Source organism: Zea mays, chromosome 8 (assembly GCF_902167145.1).
Source record: "Zea mays cultivar B73 chromosome 8, Zm-B73-REFERENCE-NAM-5.0, whole genome shotgun sequence".
Lineage (NCBI taxonomy): Eukaryota > Viridiplantae > Streptophyta > Magnoliopsida > Poales > Poaceae > Zea > Zea mays.
In genome coordinates, this window is record NC_050103.1 from 128,658,905 (window position 1) to 128,675,737 (window position 16,833).

Below are 16,833 nucleotides of genomic sequence, written 5' to 3' on the forward strand. Positions count from 1 at the left end.
TCGGGAAGCACCTACGCTACGTGCTACGCCTCCATTTCCCGGCATCCAACAATGTGGCTGAGTACGAAGCTCTGGTCAACGGGTTGTGGATCGCCATCGAGCTAAGGGTCTGACGCCTCGACGCTCGCGGTGACTCACAGCTCGTCATCGACCAAGTCATGAAGAACTCCCACTGCCGCGACCCGAAGATGGAGGCCTACTGCGATGAAGTTCGGCGCCTAGAAGACAAGTTCTACGGGCTCGAGCTCAACCACATCGCTCGGCGCTACAACGAGACTGCGGACGAGCTGGCTAAAATAGCCTCGGGGCGAACAACGGTTCCCCCGGACGTCTTCTCCCGGGATCTCCATCAACCCTCCGTCAAGATCGACGACACGCCCGAGCCCGAGGCACCCTCGGCCCAGTCCGAGGCACCCACGGCTCGGTCCGAGGCATCCTCGGTTCGGCCCGAGGTACCCTCGGCCCCCGAGGGCGAGACGCTGCACGTCGGGGGGGGGAGCGAAGTGGGGTCACGCCTGATCAAAACTGGAAGACCCCGTACCTGCAATATCTCCACCGAGGAGAGCTACCCTCCGACCGAGCCGAAGCTCGGCGGGTGGCGTGGCGCGCCAAGTCGTTCGTCTTGCTGGGAGATGAGAAGGAGCTCTACCACCACAGCCCCTCAGGCATCCTCCAGCGATGCATCTCCATCGCTGAAGGTCAGGAACTCCTGCGAGAGATACACTCGGGGGCTTGCGGCCATCACGCAGCGCCTCGAGCCCTTGTCGGAAATGCTTTCCGGCAAGGCTTCTACTGACCGACGGCGGTGGCCGACGCCACTAGAATTGTCCGCACCTGCGAAGGGTGTCAGTTCTACGCAAGGCAGACCCACCTGCCCGCTCAGGCTCTGCAGACGATACCCATCACCTGGCCTTTTGCTGTGTGGGGTCTGGATCTCGTCGGCCCCTTGCAGAAGGCACCCGGGGGCTACACGCACCTGCTGGTCGCCATCGACAAATTCTCCAAGTGGATCGAGGTCCGACCCCTGAACAGCATCAGGTCCGAGCAGGCGGTGGCGTTCTTCACCAACATCATCCATCGCTTCGGGGTCCCGAACTCCATCATCACCGACAACGGCACCTAGTTCACCGGCAGAAAGTTCCTGGACTTCTGCGAGGACCACCACATCCGGGTGGACTGGGCCGCCGTGGCTCACCCCATGTCAAATGGGCAAGTAGAGCGTGCCAACGACATGATTCTACAAGGGCTCAAGCCTCGGATCTACAACGACCTCAACATGTTCGGCAAGCGATGGATGAAGGAACTCCCCTCGGTGGTCTGGAGTCTGAGGACAACGCCAAGCCGAGCCACGGGCTTCACGCCGTTCTTCCTAGTCTACGGGGCCGAGGCCATCTTGCCCACAGACCTGGAATACGGCTCCCCGAGGGCGAGGGCCTACACCGACCAAAGCAACCAAGCTAGCCGAGAAGACTCGCTGGACCAGCTGGAGGAGGCTCGGGACAAGGCCTTACTACACTCGGCGCGGTACCAGCAGTCCCTGTGACGCTACCACGCCCGAGGGGTCCGGTCCCGAGACCTCCAGGTGGGCGACCTGGTGCTTCGGCTGCGACAAGACGCCCGAGGGCGGCACAAGCTCACGCCCCCTTGGGAGGGGCCATTTGTCATCGCCAAAGTTCTGAAGCCCGGAACGTACAAGCTGGCCAACAATCAAGGCGAGGTCTACGGCAACGCTTGGAACATCCAACAGCTACGTCACTTCTACCCTTAAGATGTTTTCAAGTTGTTCATATACCTCGCGCCCAGCAAAAGTTTAGGGTCTGTTTGGTTGGGCTGTGGCTGTGAAAAAGTTGCTGTGGGCTGTGAGCTGTGGAGAAAAAGCTGCTGTAGGCTGTAAGCTGTTAAAAAGCTAAAAACCGTTTGGTGGAAACCACTAAAAGTCGTTAAAAATTCTTTGATATATGTTTTCACAGTTCCATCCGAAAAGCCACTAAAAGCAGGTCCAGAGGTGCTTTCAGATTTGCACTACGAGAAAGTTGGCTTTTAGAAAAAGCTGCTTCCTGGATCCAGCCCTTTGGTTGGCTTTTGACTTTTAGGGGGCAAAAGCCAAAGCCAAAAGTCAAACCAAACACACCCTTAGTCGTCAAGGAAGGGTCGGCCTCGCCTCGGCAAAGCCCGACCCTCCCTCGGGGGCTAAAAGGGGGGGAACCCCCTCTGCGTCGAAATTTTCCTCGAAAAAAGATCTTTTCTGCCAGAAGGTCTTTCGGGCTGTTTGACTACTTCGAAAGTGGATCCTGAAAACGACGGAGTACACGTAAGCAGCCAAGGCTGACCGAGCCGAGGGACTCCTACGCCTCCGGGATACGGATACCTCACTCATCACCTTCTGTGATAAGTAACTCACGTTCGGATAAGTGATCCCGTGGACCGAACAAGTCTTCACGTTCGGAAGCTCTTCGGCCGAAGCGATTTCTCGAGCTTTCTCGACTGCGTCGGGAACAGAGCCCCATGGACGGGTAAGAATGTGCGTAAGCGGCAAGGCCGACCGAGCCGAGGGACTCCTACGCCTCCGGGATACAGATACCTCACTCGTCACCTTTACACGGGGCGACTCACGCTTGGTGAAGCGGTTCAGACAATCAGCAGGCGAGTCTTGGTGCTCGAAAATGAGGAAAAAACACGGCTCCGTGCCGAAAATACATACATGTTCAGGCCCCGACAGCCACAATGAACAAAAACACCGGCATTCAAAGTGCCATTACAAACGGAACTCCGGTTCGACAGGCGGCGCCTCTGGCAGGAGAAGCGGGCGACGCTTCGCCTTCGCCATGATGACCACGTCAAAAAAGGTACGCCGCGTCGTTCGATTTCGTATCCTTTTCCTTTTTTCCTCTTTCTCTCTCTTGCAACAGGGACCGGGAAAGGGGGATACCCCGAAAAGGATCCTTCCCCGAGAAGGAACCAGGCTCCGAGCCCCCCTACTGATCAGAGGTTCGAAGGCTGGCCCCCCGGAAGGGTTCGACAGCCGCCTCAGATCGCGTGGGCCCTACACCCACTACTGGTCAGAGGTTCGAAGGCCGGCCCCTCGAAAGGGTTCCACGGCCGCCTCAGGCTACTCGGGCTCCGCGCCCATTACTGATCAGGGGTTCGAAGGCTGGCCCCCGAAGGGTTCACAACCGCCTCAGACGCCGAGTGAGGGATGACCATGGGTACGTTCGATACATAACCAAGGCTCGGGCTGCGCTCCCGAGGTACCCTAGGACATTTCCGAGACCAGCGGGAACGATCTTGTAACGGAATCCCATCAGAGAGAGGCATCGAGCCCTCGGACCCCGTCGCCAGGGGACCGGGTCCGGCAGATCACCCACAGGTACTTTTGGGCGTGCCTCTGGGCCCCTAGCCGACCCCTAACGAACGGGGCACGGACGTCCACTCGGATTACCCGCTTGCAGCTCATCGGAGACACCATGTTCGGCGCCCATCGAGGGCAACATGGCGCTTTCCCCCCTCCTCCTTGCGGAAAGGCGACGCAGGGGCGTATGTAAAAAAGCCGAGTCTGCCCCTAACCGCCCTCTCGCTCTGTGCAGAGGCTCGGGGGCTTCTCTCGCAAACCCGGCTCCGGCCGAACCGTTGACAGCGTCAACATACCAGCCCGAGAACTTGGGACCCGACCGTACACCTGGGCTACGGCCAGCTCGCATGAGGGAACGACCAGACCAGCCGAAGCACTACGAAAGGCATTAAGACCTCGAAGGAGTGAAACCACTCCTCCGAGGCCTCGGGGGCTACACCCGGCGGGTGCGCTCGCGCGCACCCACCGGAACAAAATGCAACCGAGAAAGGCTGGTCCCCTTGCAAAAAAGTGCGACGAAAGCCTCCAAGCGAGTGCAAACACTCCCTTCGAGGCTCGGGGGCTACTGTCGGGGACCATAATTAGGGGTACCCTCAAGGCTCCTAATTCTCAGCTGGTAACCCCCATCAGCACAAAGCTGCAAAGGCCTGATGGGTGCGAATAAGTCAGGGATCAGTCCATTCGAGGGACTCGATCACGCCTCGCCCGAGCCTAGCCTCGGACAAGGGCAGCCCACCCCGGAGGATTTCCGTCTCGCCCGAGGCCCCCCTTCAGCGGCGAACATATTTTCGGCTCGCCCGAGGCCCTGCCTTCGCCAAGAAGCAACCCTGACCAAATCGCCGCACCGACCGACCAAATCGCAGGAGCATTTAATGCGAAGGTGGCCTTACACCTTTATCCTGACGCGCGCCCCCCAGCCGGTAGAGCCGAAGTGACCGCCGTCACTTCGCCGCTCCACTGACCGGCCTGACAGAAGGACAGCGCCGCCTGCGCCACTCCGACTGCGGTGCCACTTGACAGAGTGAGACTGACAGATAGTCAGGCCCGGCCAAAGGCACCATAGGAAGCTCCGCTCCGCCCGACCTAGGGCTCGGACTCGGGCTAAGTCCCGGAAGACGGCGAACTCCACTCCGCCCGACCCAGGGCTCGGACTCGGGCTAAGTCCCGGAAGACGGCGAACTCCGCCCGACCCAGGGCTCGGACTCGGGCTAAGTCCCGGAAGACGGCGAACTCCGCCCGATCTAGGTCTCGGACTCGGGCTAAGTCCCGGAAGACGGCGAACTCCGCCCGACCCAGGGCTCGGACTCGGGCTAAGTCCCGGAAGACGGCGATCTCCGCCTCGCCCGACCCAGGGCTCGGACTCGGGCTAAGTCCCAGAAGACGACGAACTCCACTCCGCCCGACCTAGGGCTCGGACTCGGGCTAAGTCCTAGAAGACGACGATCTCCGCCTCGCCCGGCCCAGGGCTCGGACTTGGGCTCGGCCCCAGAAGACGACGAACTCCGCTTCGCCCGACCCCAGGGCTCGGACTCCGCCCCGGCACCAGCCGACGATCTCCGCCTCGCCCGAACCTGGGGCTCGGACCCGACCTCGGCCACGGAAGACAGACTCGACCTCGGCTTCGGAGGAGCTTCCACATCGCCCAACCTAGGGCGCAGACCAGCCACGTCAACAGGAGGCGCCATCATCACCCTACCCCGAGCTGACTCGGGCCGCAGGGAACAAGACCGGTGTCCCATCTGGCTCGCCTCGCCAGATAGGCAATGATGGCGCCCTGCATACTCTGTGACGACGGCGGCTCTCAGCCCCTATACGGAAGCAAGAGGACGTCAGCAAGGACTCAACCGCTCCGACAGCTGTCCCTCCGCCAGGCTCCATCGCTCCTCCGACGGCCACGACATCACACCAGCTGGGTGCCAAAATCTCTCCGGCTGCCACAACGGCATGTACTTAGGGCGCTAGCTCTCCTCCGCTAGACACGTAGCACTCTGCTACACCCCCAATTGTACACCTGGATCCTCTCCTTGCGCCTATAAAAGGGAGGACCAGGGCCCTCTTAGAGAGGGTGGGCCGCGCGGGGACGAGGACGAGACACGCGCTCGCTTGAAGCCGCTCGCTCTCTCTCCCGCGTGGACGCTTGTAACCCCCTACTGCAAGCGCACCCGACCTGGGCGCGGGACGAACACGAAGGCCGCGGGATTCCCACCCCTCTCACGCTGGTCTCCGGCCGCCTCGCTCTCCCCTCTTCGCGCTCGCCCTCGCGCTCGACCCATCTGGGCTGGGGCACGCGGCGACATTCACTCGTCGGCCTAGGGACCCTCCGGTCTCGAAACGCCGACACCTCTTACATCCGGGTGTGACAATAAGTTTGTTATCTTTTTTTATTCCTCACTTTTGTTAGTTTTTGGAATGATATAGATTAATCTATCATCATCTCATTCGTCCCAGATTATTGGTATATGCATGAGGATTGAGTTTAACATAATGCAAAGGGTGACACCATCTCACGAAAGCATGAAGTGATTTTACAAACTAAATATAACAATAATATATAAAAGACTATGTGCGTAAAAATCTTTAAAATATCTTATAATTTGGAGCGAATACAATAATATATTTTTTGTTTTATGTAAACTAAATCGAGGGCTAAACTTCACGTAGGGTGGACATACTCATCAATCACTTATGGCAATAGGGTCTAGCATTAAAAAAATTAGAATTATTTCGATTCGAAGGACATCCGAAACGATTTCTAGCCGAATTTCTTGTATATTTTATATAAGATTTGATTAATGAAAAAAAGTTGCTGGGTGAATTCCGATTTCCTACACAGACGAAACATCTCCTTAGCTTGCCGTACATTTTTCTTTTCTTCTTTACGCAAATGGTAAAACGCTTGGGAAACACAATTCAGCCCTGGCCTTTTTCCAGTTGAGTTCACCTCTTGGCTCTTGCCTCCTGCATCTCTAGAGAGGCACATCCCAGCTCCAAGCTTCGCGCCTTGTTGGATCGTGGCGTCCAAGCAACGGTGGTAGCGGAGCGCGAGGCAGTGGCCGCAGAAGGAAGCGCGAAGCATCCATGGACCAACGCCAGGTGGGTATTCCCATTTCGTTCATCCGTCTTTTTTCTCTCCATCCTCTGGGGAAGTTTGAATCTGAGCTTTCTCCTGCGTTCCCGATCTTCCTCGGAATTGATCTCGCCTTAGGAATTGCCCCATATCCGTTGTCGGTTCTCGGATTATGGCTCGCGAGTTCTGGTTCGGATTCGGGTGGATCCATTTAGGCTTGGAATGGCGCGTGGATCTCAGTTAGGCTGTGAAAGGGGCTTGGTGTGGCACGGGATCTGAATTAGTGAACCAATATTTAGTTTCTGGGATAGTAGGATGCACGATGCAGTTGTATTGGTTTCTTGGGATGGATCGGGCTGTCGGTGCTCTTTAGCTTATAAAATTCCCTGCTCAGTTGAGATCTGATTATTATCCGTCCAAACAAATAATGGCGTCAACATTGTTCAGGTGGTTAGCGAGAATTATGCCAATCCCATAACATGCTTCTTCCATGTGCTATTCAAGGTAATCCGCTTGCTATCTCATGGATCTTACATCGTGTTTCGTCGAATTATGGTATAGGGTAACGGTTTAACACTTACTAATTCTTATATGTTCGCTCTAAGGCGGGGGCGCTAGCCTTCTACATCCTATTCTCGCTCTTTGTGAAGAGCTTCGTCATCATCTTCGTGATCACGGTGCTCCTCGCAGCGCTTGACTTCTGGGTGGTGAAGAACGTCAGTGGCAGGATACTAGTCGGGCTGCGGTGGTGGAATGAGATCGATGATGACGGAAACAGTGTGTGGAAGTTTGAATGCCTTGATGGGGAGGTCTGTGCCTGCTTTGCCTGTGATGTTAATTGTATTCGTGTGTGAAATTGTTGCAGGTTGTAACTTGAATGTTCCCTGCAGTCTCTCGCTCGGATGAACAAGAAGGATTCATGGCTGTTCTGGTGGACTCTTTACTTGACTGTGAGTGAATTTTCTGTTATAATGAATGTCATGGTGTAGACGATAGACATCGTTGGATCGGTGTCATGATGTCTGAGATTACTTGATTACAAGTTGCTGTTTGTGACCATCTTTTTATGAACCAATAAGTCAAAAATTGTTTCATTAGGAGAGACCTGTTCAAACGTCGGGTCAGGTCGGGCCATTGGCTATTTAGCGTGGCCCATACCCGACTCGTGCCTAGTGTCGGGTTGGCCCATGCCTACTGTTTGACGTGTCGGGTCGGGTTTTTTCGGATTGGGTTGGGTTTTTTCGGGCTGGGTCGGGTTTTGGATTAAAAATCATGACATGTACCCAATCCGTGAATTGTTGCGGGTCAAAAATTATGGCCCGTACCCGCTTGTTGCATTGGTTGGATCGGATCGGGTCGGGCCGGATTTTTTTGGCGGGTCGGGTTGGGTGGCTCATGATCAGGTCCGAGGCTATGTATATTCACTTGGTGTTTATGCTACCTGTACAAATGCACTTGGCTATTTCATTTTTCCTTGTTCCTTAGCTGTGCTTGTCCATTATCTACTTAGTTATGTTTGATCCAATTTCTCTATTGTTTCCATTAACTTACACGATTTAAGTGTACAAAGTTCAACAAAATGTACCTAAATCCAATTGTGGTTTAATAACTATCGGGTATAAGTCTGGTTAACAACTTAATATAGGTGCAATATTTTGTCAACTTAACACTTGAAATTTGATAACTGGTACATCTTGCATGAATGAAAATTACTTGTAGTTGATTCTAGCTTATCAGTTAAAGCAGTCTTTTGAGAGGGAAAAAATAGCCCCTTTTGACTGTTCGTTCTCTCCCATGGTTCCAGTATACCACAATATGCAGTTATGCACTTAGTTGGGGGTTCTGTGATAGTATCTTTACCTCAACAAATGTTTGCTGATCTGTCTGCTCTCTTGAGAAGATGGAAGTCTTATCTTAAGTCTTAACATTGTAAATGATACCAGAGAAGGCTGTCACGTCCATACTTGAGGGTGGTCCGTTGAAGGCCTTTTATTGTCTATTCTATGTTTACCAACCGTGACAACTGATATGTATTAGAATATATATAAACAAAAACAAATCTCTTCATGTTTCAGGCTGCTGCATGGATCGTTCTTGGTATATTTTCACTCATCAGGCTTGAGGCTGATTACCTTCTTGTTGTTGGAGTTTGCTTGAGTCTAAGCATTGCAAACATTGTTGGATTCACCAAGTGCAACAAAGGTACGTCGTAATTGAGAAGTTTCTAGTGAAGATTTATTGCCCTAGTTATTTTACTCCGAACTGATTGTCCTTTCATAAACTGGTGATTGAATGAGATGGACTGTTTCCTATCAGCTAAGCATAATAGTTCTAAAGCTAATACTTTTCAGTTTTGTATGATTTTATATGTTCAATTATGTGTAGGGGTGGTAATGAGCTCTAAATTTTACACTACAAAATCTAAGGATCGAATTGGATTGAGATCGGGCTCTATTCCTATTTATTTTTGAGCTACCATTACCACCCCTAATTATGTGCAAGCCATTCAGCTTCTTGGTTTGCTGTCCATCATTAGAGTTTGGCATGTTACAGGAACAAAATTTCATCAGCTACATGCTTGTTTTAGATTTTTTAACCTTCACTATACCTGTACTGTTCTTCACAGTATTATGCTATTATTTGTTATAAAATAATTTTTATTTTAGCGTCCTGCCTTTTGATGTCATATGGGTCTAGTTGGGGTGGAGATAAAACTTTTACCTTGAGGACTAGTTTGAGAGCCACAAAACCGGAGAGAATTGGAGGGGCTAAATTCTCCTTCTTATTCAATTTTGAATAAGAAGGAGAATTTAGCCCCTCCATTCCTCTCCGGGTTTATAGCTCCCAAACTAGCCCTGAAAGTTCTCAACAACTCTGTACACAGCCTGAATTTCACCAAGTAAAATCTAACATTTGGCATTGCCATTACTGTTACAGATGCCAAGAAGAACATCCAGACTTTCGCTCAAAATGCACTCGCTTCCCGTGTCACATCATCGCTGCAATCAGCATTCGGTGTCATCTGAAGTCCCACGCGGAGGCCCTGGTATTAGTATATTACTCACAGCGGTGTACAATTTGTCAAAAGGATGAGCTTGCATTCTACGTTTACTGCCTTTCCTCTGATTGCAAGGATGTAATTCTACCAGCGTAGACAGCAAGCATATTGTACTGTCCCGTTATCATTCTTTTTTACCTCATACAACAAATAGGTCGATTTTGATGTCATTACCAGAATCCTTTGGTTTATCTCTTGGGTGATTTATCCATGAAGCATACACTTGTCTCATGCACTGAGGAGTCTGCATCAAGCGCTGTTTTTACTTTTTTTTTCTGGCCATGGAAATTAAAAGTACGACTGCAGTAAACCTACACTTATATGAACCTGATAACCAACGCAGAAATCATTGGTTGCTTAGACGCCAAGGAAGATAGTGATGAGAGGCCTAACTACTGGTCTGTACTGACTTGACTACTGAAGATAGTGATGAGGGGCCAAACATTTCGTTGCTTTCTAGCACTATTTTGAAATTAGAAGGAAATGACGAGACACATCATATTTTCCTTTTGGAGCTTGTAAGAACTATCATAAATAGTTACACGTACATCAAGGTACAAAATCTCTGTACTCTGCAGCACAAAATCCCAAAATAAAAAGACAGCAAATTAACTTAAGCTTGTAACTGAGCATTCCCAGTGCTACTTTGCCTTCTGTAGTAGTTCTGTGTAGTGTGTACAAGGAGTCAATCTTCGTCAAGAAACAGCCTGGTGCAAGATATCCCTCCAATTCTTCACCGCTACCCATCTTCCATTCCATAGATGTGGATCCAAAGGTCACGACTCGGTCAATGGTCCGCATCAAGAGTCTGACGTTTTCTTGGATCCGCCATGGATCAAGCTTGCCAGCTTCACCCTGGGCTTGGAGTACTCCCCGCTCATCGCAAGCTTGGCAGCAAGGCCGCTGCCGAAATCCGTGAAGTGCACGCCATCCCAGCTGACCACCTTCGCCTCCGGTGGGCACAGGTCGCCACAGCCGGGTCTTCCCTGCTTCATGTTGTACGGCGGCCCGCCGTTGCCACAGCACACCATGAACGGCCACTCGATCCCTGGAGAAGAAGAGCAGCTAGAGCATTATATTATGGAGAAATGCACGCTATCGGCAACTGAGCCAGAAATTCTGGAGAGGATTTGCCGCCCATTTGAACTTGATACATACCGTATTTGGTGTGGTTGGCGACGAAGTCGTACTTGATGGCGAACATGTCGGTGTAGACGACGGTGGCGCCCTTGAGGTGGAAGCGGAGGTCGTCGCAGAGCTGGCTGAGCTTCCTGTTGAACGCCTTGGCGGCCCTGTTGACGCCGGCGAGGCAGCCGTGCTTGTCCTGCTCGCCCTTCGTCTCCTGCACCACCAGCGCCGGCAGGCACCCCAGGGCGCCCGTGCCGTGGATCCAGAACTTCCTCGCTCCGTTGTCGTACAGGATCTGAATTTTGCCAAGGGAACATGCTTCTCTTGTCAGTGCACGCTGAACATTCGTCGCCCCATTGTCATACAGAACTTGTTTGGCTTTGTCTCAACTTACCGAGATGGCTTGTCTGACCTCGCCGACGATCTCTGTGATCTTCTTGTCCCACTGATCGGACGGTGTGTGCGCCACACCAACCATGTCGTTGTGGCCGATGTCCATCATGTACAGAGCGCTCTCAAACCCCTCCTTGCTCACCGGGCCTTCCAGTCCTGATGAAAGCACGTCTTTCAGGCTCAGAACTGAGTACTGTGTAGATTCGATGGCACAGATGTCCAACAAACCTCGTTCGAACATCTCAAGGGATCTGTGCCTGAAGTAGACGAACTGGTCGACCTGGACGTTCAAGGAGTAGGGAGAGACGCCGTGGGTCACCGTCGAGCCTGCCATGGCGAAGTTGACGCCGTTGCTGTAGTCCGAACCAATTCCCCTGAGGTATGGGTTCAGTTCACGCGTGCCCAGACTCTCACCTGAATAGCAAGAGTGAGAAACCGTTAATGAATTTAATCTCTGTTTTTACTGGTGTTCAGACTTCAGATAGCTCTTATTAGTCACTGTATGCATGTAGATTGCTCGTGTGTTCTTTTTAATTTACCATGTGTTTGAACCTTCTCACAAAGAATAAATTTAGGTCCCGTTTGTTTCCTTTCATTTTGAGGAATTAGAATCTTACTAATAGAATAGACTAATTTTTTAGAATGTGACATTCCACCACTTTCCAAAGTTATCATATAAGCCCATCTCAAATTCATGAGGTGAGAGATGGAAATTGATTCTATAGATTTACATGCTATGTTTCCGATGTACACTTATATCACAATATTCTACTTACTTTGTTATAACATAAATGTAGTATATAATTATCTCTCATATGATTTAGAATAATATATAAATATATTACATATATAAATATATAAACTTAATTAGTTTTGTCTAAATTATAATTATTAAAGTGAAATTCAATTCCAACGAAACAAACGGGGCCTCAGTGTTTTCAGATTTGTGCCACAACTATATTTCAGACCTTGAACAGAACAGATGCAGCACATGTACCTCACCACGTGCATGCATCTCAGATCTCAACCATATATGCAGATGCGATGTCTGTCTCTTACTTGAGAAGGCCAGTTGAGGATTTAAAGCTTTCATGACCACAAGGTCGGATGAAGCATTCGTTGACCACGACAAAACAACGGCTTTTGTTCTCCAGTTTAACTTAGAGGGTGTTTAAATGCATAGAACTAATAGTTAGTTGGTTAAAAATTGTTAATAGAATTAGCTAGCTGATAAATAGCTACCTACTATTAACTAATAATTTATAAAAAATAGCTAATAACTGAACTATTAGCTAGAATGTTTAGATGTCTCAATTAATTTTAGTCAATAACTATTAGATCTAGTGCATTAAAAAACCCTCTTCAACAACCCACTTGTCTAAATTTTAGAAGGAAAGCAACACGTAGCTGAAATGCTGGATGATGCTCTGCACCCTGGACTCGTAACATAATATTATTTTGTACAGGCACTAACGCTGACAGAAAAGACAAGAGAAGACCACGTGGTTGGTAGGTTCACAGCCAATGCTGCAGTGTTTCCGGTGATTTTAGCTGTTGACTCAGCAACTCGGTACTCGGACAAAATACTAGTGTAGCAAGAAACAACTGACAGGGCAGCAGTAACAATCACCTTGATTACCACCCCCTCTGTCTGTACTCGCATTATCCAGTTCCAATCTCTTTACTCCACCACACCGAGCTAGTATAAACTAATTAAGGACATTGAATTGATCGATCATAACACAAGGATGTTTGGTACCCTGTTCCATGCCAATTCAACAAGGAAGAAAGACATGTCGGCCGCACTTTGTACGAAGAAGGAAGCATTCCAATGCAATAAGAAGGAAGCAAACACATGTCGACGCACTTTGTCCAACAATCCCTAACCGTTTCTATCATTTTGTTGCCCCTCTCTCCTCTCCTTCCACCGTTGTTTGGCCCACCCACCGTCTGCGCACAGAAAGCACGAGAACGAAACAGCCTCGGAATTGGACGGCAGATTTTCGCTCTCAACCCTGCAGATTAACCTAATCGTCGTTCCAGCCAAATAGCACAGACTGAAATTGAGGCCTCCGCTTCAACTACCACCATTTCTTAATCGGCGGCAACGTGGGCTTGACCTTTCCCAACCTGTTCACCAACCAGCCAGATTGACCCGGTATAATCGAGAGCAGGAACTTATTAGGGATTGCTAAAGTCCGAATCGCACGGTGCAGCCAGCCACGCCACCAAACAGTTTGTCTGCAATTACGTCCTCGGCTTATTCGGCTAAAAGAGCTAACGCCCGCGGCGGCGAAATGATTTGTTTGTTTATTTTACCAGCGGCGGGAGCGGTGTTGAATTGTATGGGGAGCGGGAACTCACAGATGAAGTCGATGATGACGCGGCCGTCGGAGAGCCGGCCCGTGGGGTGGTGGAAGTAGGTGCGGCCCTCCGGCGGCATGATCCGTATCCCGCCGGCCGCCGCCACGCCTCCGGTGTCGGAGTTGGAGTCGCCGAAGTTGAACAGCACCACGGGCGGCCGCCGCGCCTGCTCCTGCTCCTGCTCCTGCTCCTTCTCCTTCCAGCCCGCCGGCGGTGACGCGGCCTTGGCCAGGCCGGCGGCGCCTCCCGCTCCGGCGCCGCCGGCGCTGCTGTTGCTGCTGCCACCGGGGGCGGCCGCCACAGAGCTGAGGTTCTGGCGGACGGCCACCATGGCCGCCGGCGACATGAACGACAGCGACAGCACCATCACGGCCACCACCACCGCCGCCAGCACGCAGAAGTACTGCAGCGGCATGCTGACCACCTTCCCGCCTCCGCCGTTGCCTCCGCCGTTGGTGGCGCCTGCCATGGCGCGGGCGTCGTCTCCCCGCTCAGACCTCTCTCGCCTTCGGCCTGGATATTTCTCTCTCTAGCTAGTAGTCTCAAGGTTCAACAACTGTGAAAAGCATACGTGTTCGTATTTATATATACTTCGCAAGATTCCTAATTTCGTCTGCACTTTCTTCTATCACTACTAAGTAATTTTGAACTAGAGACATGGTCGTATTTGAGGGTAAAACAGTAATCACATGTTAGAGGTTGGTGGTCTATCGTGCTTCGTGCCAAACGGGTTCGGGTCATGAAAGCCCAAAAAACTTTTGGGTCGTGCCGTGCCAGTCCGAAGTGTAAAAACAATGGCCCAGCCCGACCCTAAATCATGTCGTGCCTTCGTTGGGTCGTGTCGGTCCAAGCCCGGCTCATCTATACGGGCCGTGCCAGGGGCCCGACGGGCCAAAATTTGAGGCCAGGCCTAGGCCTGACTTTAGGCCGTGCTAGCCCGACCTATATTATTTCGTGTCGGGCCGTGCTTTGGGCTCCTATTTTCGGGTCATGCTCGTTGTCGGGGACCATAATTAGGGGTACCCTCAAGGCCCCTAAATTTCAGCTGGTAACCCCCATCAGCATAAAGCTGCAAATGCCTGATGGGTGCAATTAAATCAAGGATCGGTTCATTCAAGGGACACGATCGTGCCTCGCCCGAGCCTAGCCTCGGGCAAGGGAAGCCGACCCCGGAGAACCTACGTCTCGCCCGAGGACCCCCCTCCAACAACGGGCACAATGTCAGCTCGCCCGAGGCCCAGTCTTCACCGAGAAGCAACCTTGGCCACATCGCCACGCCGACCGACCAAATCGCAGGGGCATTTAATGCAAAGGTGGCCTGACACCTTTATCCTGACGCACGCCCTCCAGTCGACAGAGCCGAAGTGACCGCAGTCACTTCGCCGCTCTACTGACCGGTCTGACAAGAGGACAGCGCCGCCTGTGCCGCTCCGACTGCTGAGCCACCCGACAAAGTGAGGCTGACAGCAGCCAAGGCCGGCCTCGGGCGTCATAGGAAACTCCGCCTCGCCCGACCCTAGGGCTCGGACTCGGGCTCAGCCCCGGAAGACGGCGAACTCCGCTCCGCCCGACCCAGGGCTCGGACTCGGGCTCAGCCCCGGAAGACGGCGAACTCCGCTCCGCCCGACCCAGGGCTCGGACTCGGGCTCAGCCCCGGAAGACAGCGAACTCCGCTTCGCCCGACCCAGGGCTCGGACTCGGGCTCAGCCCCGGAAGACGGCGAACTCCGCTCCGCCCGACCCAGGGCTCGGACTCGGGCTCAGCCCCGGAAGACGGCGAACTCCGCTCCGCCCGACCTAGGGCTCGGACTCGGGCTCAGCCCCGGAAGACGACGAACTCCGCCTCGCCCGACCCCAGGGCTCGGACATGGGCTCGACCCCAGGAGACGACGGACTCCGCTTCGCCCGACCCCAGGGCTCGGACTCAGCCCTGGCCTCAGCCGACAGTCTCCGCCTCGCCCGACCCAGGGGCTCGGACTCGACCACGGCCACGGAAGACAGACTCGACCTCGACCTCGGAGGAGCCTCCACATCGCCCAACATAGGACGCGGACCGACCACGTCGACAGGAGGCGCCATCATTACCCTACCCCAAGCTGACTCAAGCTACGGGGAACAAGACCGGCGTCCCATCTGGCTCGCTCCGCCAGATAGGCAATGGTGGCGCCCCGCACGCTTTGTGACGACGGCGGCTCTCGGCCCCCTTACGGAAGCAAGAGGACGTCAGCAAGGACTCAACAGCCCCGACAGTTGTCCTTCCGCCAGGCTCCAGCGCTCCTCCGACGGCCACGACACCACACGAATCGGGTGCCAAGACCTCTCCGGCTGCCACGATGGCATGTACTTAGGGCGCTAGCTCACCACCGCTAGACACGTTAGCACATTGCTACACACCCCATTGTACACCTGGATCCTCTCCTTACGCCTATAAAAGGAAGGACCAGGGCCCTCTTACAGAGGGTTGGCCCGCGCGGAGAAGGACGGGACGGCGCTCGCGCAAGGCCGCTCGCTCCCACTCCCGCGTGGACGCTTGTATCCCCCTACTGCAAGCGCACCCGACTCAGGCGCGAGGCTAACACGAAGGCCGCGGGATCCGCTCTCTTACGCCTGCCTCACTCCGGCTGCTTCCTTTCCCCCCTTTGCGTTCCGCCTCGCGTCGACCCATCTGGGCTGGGGCACGCGGCGACAATTCACTCGTCGGTCCAGGGACCCCCCGGGTTTCGAAACACCAACAGTTGGCGCGCCAGGTAGGGGCCTGCTGCGTGTTGACGAACAGCTTCCCGTCAAGCTCCAGATGGGCAGTCTCCAGCAACCTTTCCAGCCCGGGACGGTGCTCCGTTTCGGGAATCTTGAGTTCATGTCCCTCGACGGCAGCTACGACATGATACTCCTTCTCCCACCGCGCGACAGCGACAGTGGCGGTCGACAACCCGCTCGCCGGCGGGGAAATCGACGACGCCTTCCTCACGTGGTGGAAGGACGACATTCGGGCTTGTCCCGTCCCCTCCCCCGCCGACGGAGGAGGAGGCGGGGCAACCAAGGCCAAGCGGGAAGCGGCACCTCGTTGGCTGTCGAGCGAGTCGACGACGCCGACGCCCCAACGGAGGGCGCGTCGGGCATCGATCTCGCGTCTGAGACGAAGACGAGCGCCGCCTCCCCGCAACGCGCCGATCTCAAGCAAACGCACGACGCCAGCACGCTCGCGAAGGACTTGCTGGGCGTCACCCTCGTACCTGAGACAACGGTGCAGTCAGTCCCAGACGCGACCTCGTCACTGACCGTCGACCAAAAGGTGCCGACCGATTCCCATCTCGCGTCTTTTGGGTTCGGCCTCGACCCACCAAGCGACTCCGCTTCGGTGAGCATTTTCATAGAGGCGAGTCCAAACCCTCTGGGGTATCGCGTGCGGTCACCCTGGGACCGGCTGACGGACGTCTCGACCTACGAGCCCTCGGGGTCCGAGGAAGATGGCGAG

General features: G+C 53.5%; 2 protein-coding genes across 2 annotated transcripts; one reads left to right on the plus strand and one right to left on the minus strand.

Annotated features, from left to right (window-relative positions):
- The first annotated feature begins 6,265 nt into the window (after positions 1 to 6,265).
- Positions 6,266 to 9,704, plus strand: LOC100381872 (uncharacterized). Its single transcript, NM_001174657.1, has 6 exons — positions 6,266 to 6,442; positions 6,864 to 6,920; positions 7,022 to 7,225; positions 7,307 to 7,366; positions 8,492 to 8,618; positions 9,354 to 9,704. The coding sequence occupies exons 1-6, from the start codon at positions 6,428 to 6,430 to the stop codon at positions 9,440 to 9,442; spliced, it is 552 nt and encodes a 183-aa protein (NP_001168128.1). The 5' UTR covers positions 6,266 to 6,427; the 3' UTR covers positions 9,443 to 9,704.
- Positions 9,705 to 9,947: 243 nt separating this feature from the next.
- LOC103635881 (GDSL esterase/lipase At1g09390) lies at positions 9,948 to 13,957 on the minus strand. The gene is made up of 5 exons (XM_008658265.4): positions 13,360 to 13,957; positions 11,224 to 11,409; positions 10,997 to 11,151; positions 10,633 to 10,897; positions 9,948 to 10,522 (listed from the first exon to the last, which is right to left on the minus strand). Exons 1-5 carry the CDS (start codon positions 13,826 to 13,828, stop codon positions 10,275 to 10,277), a joined length of 1,323 nt encoding a protein of 440 aa, XP_008656487.1. The 5' UTR covers positions 13,829 to 13,957; the 3' UTR covers positions 9,948 to 10,274.
- Positions 13,958 to 16,833: the final 2,876 nt, after the last annotated feature.

What these genes read in the sequence shown, in the direction of transcription:
- LOC100381872 (NM_001174657.1), top strand. An exon ending in TCTTCCATGTGCTATTCAAG is followed by an intron (nt 6,921 to 7,021) that starts GTAATCCGCTTG and finishes GTTCGCTCTAAG; the next exon opens with GCGGGGGCGCTAGCCTTCTA. An exon ending in TTGAATGCCTTGATGGGGAG is followed by an intron (nt 7,226 to 7,306) that starts GTCTGTGCCTGC and finishes TGTTCCCTGCAG; the next exon opens with TCTCTCGCTCGGATGAACAA.
- LOC103635881 (XM_008658265.4), bottom strand. Translation starts at nt 13,828, where the DNA reads ATGGCAGGCGCCACCAACGGCGGAGGCAACGGCGGAGGCGGGAAGGTG. An exon ending in CGTCATCATCGACTTCATCT is followed by an intron (nt 11,410 to 13,359) that starts GTGAGTTCCCGC and finishes CTTGCTATTCAG; the next exon opens with GTGAGAGTCTGGGCACGCGT. An exon ending in AGGTCAGACAAGCCATCTCG is followed by an intron (nt 10,898 to 10,996) that starts GTAAGTTGAGAC and finishes GGCAAAATTCAG; the next exon opens with ATCCTGTACGACAACGGAGC.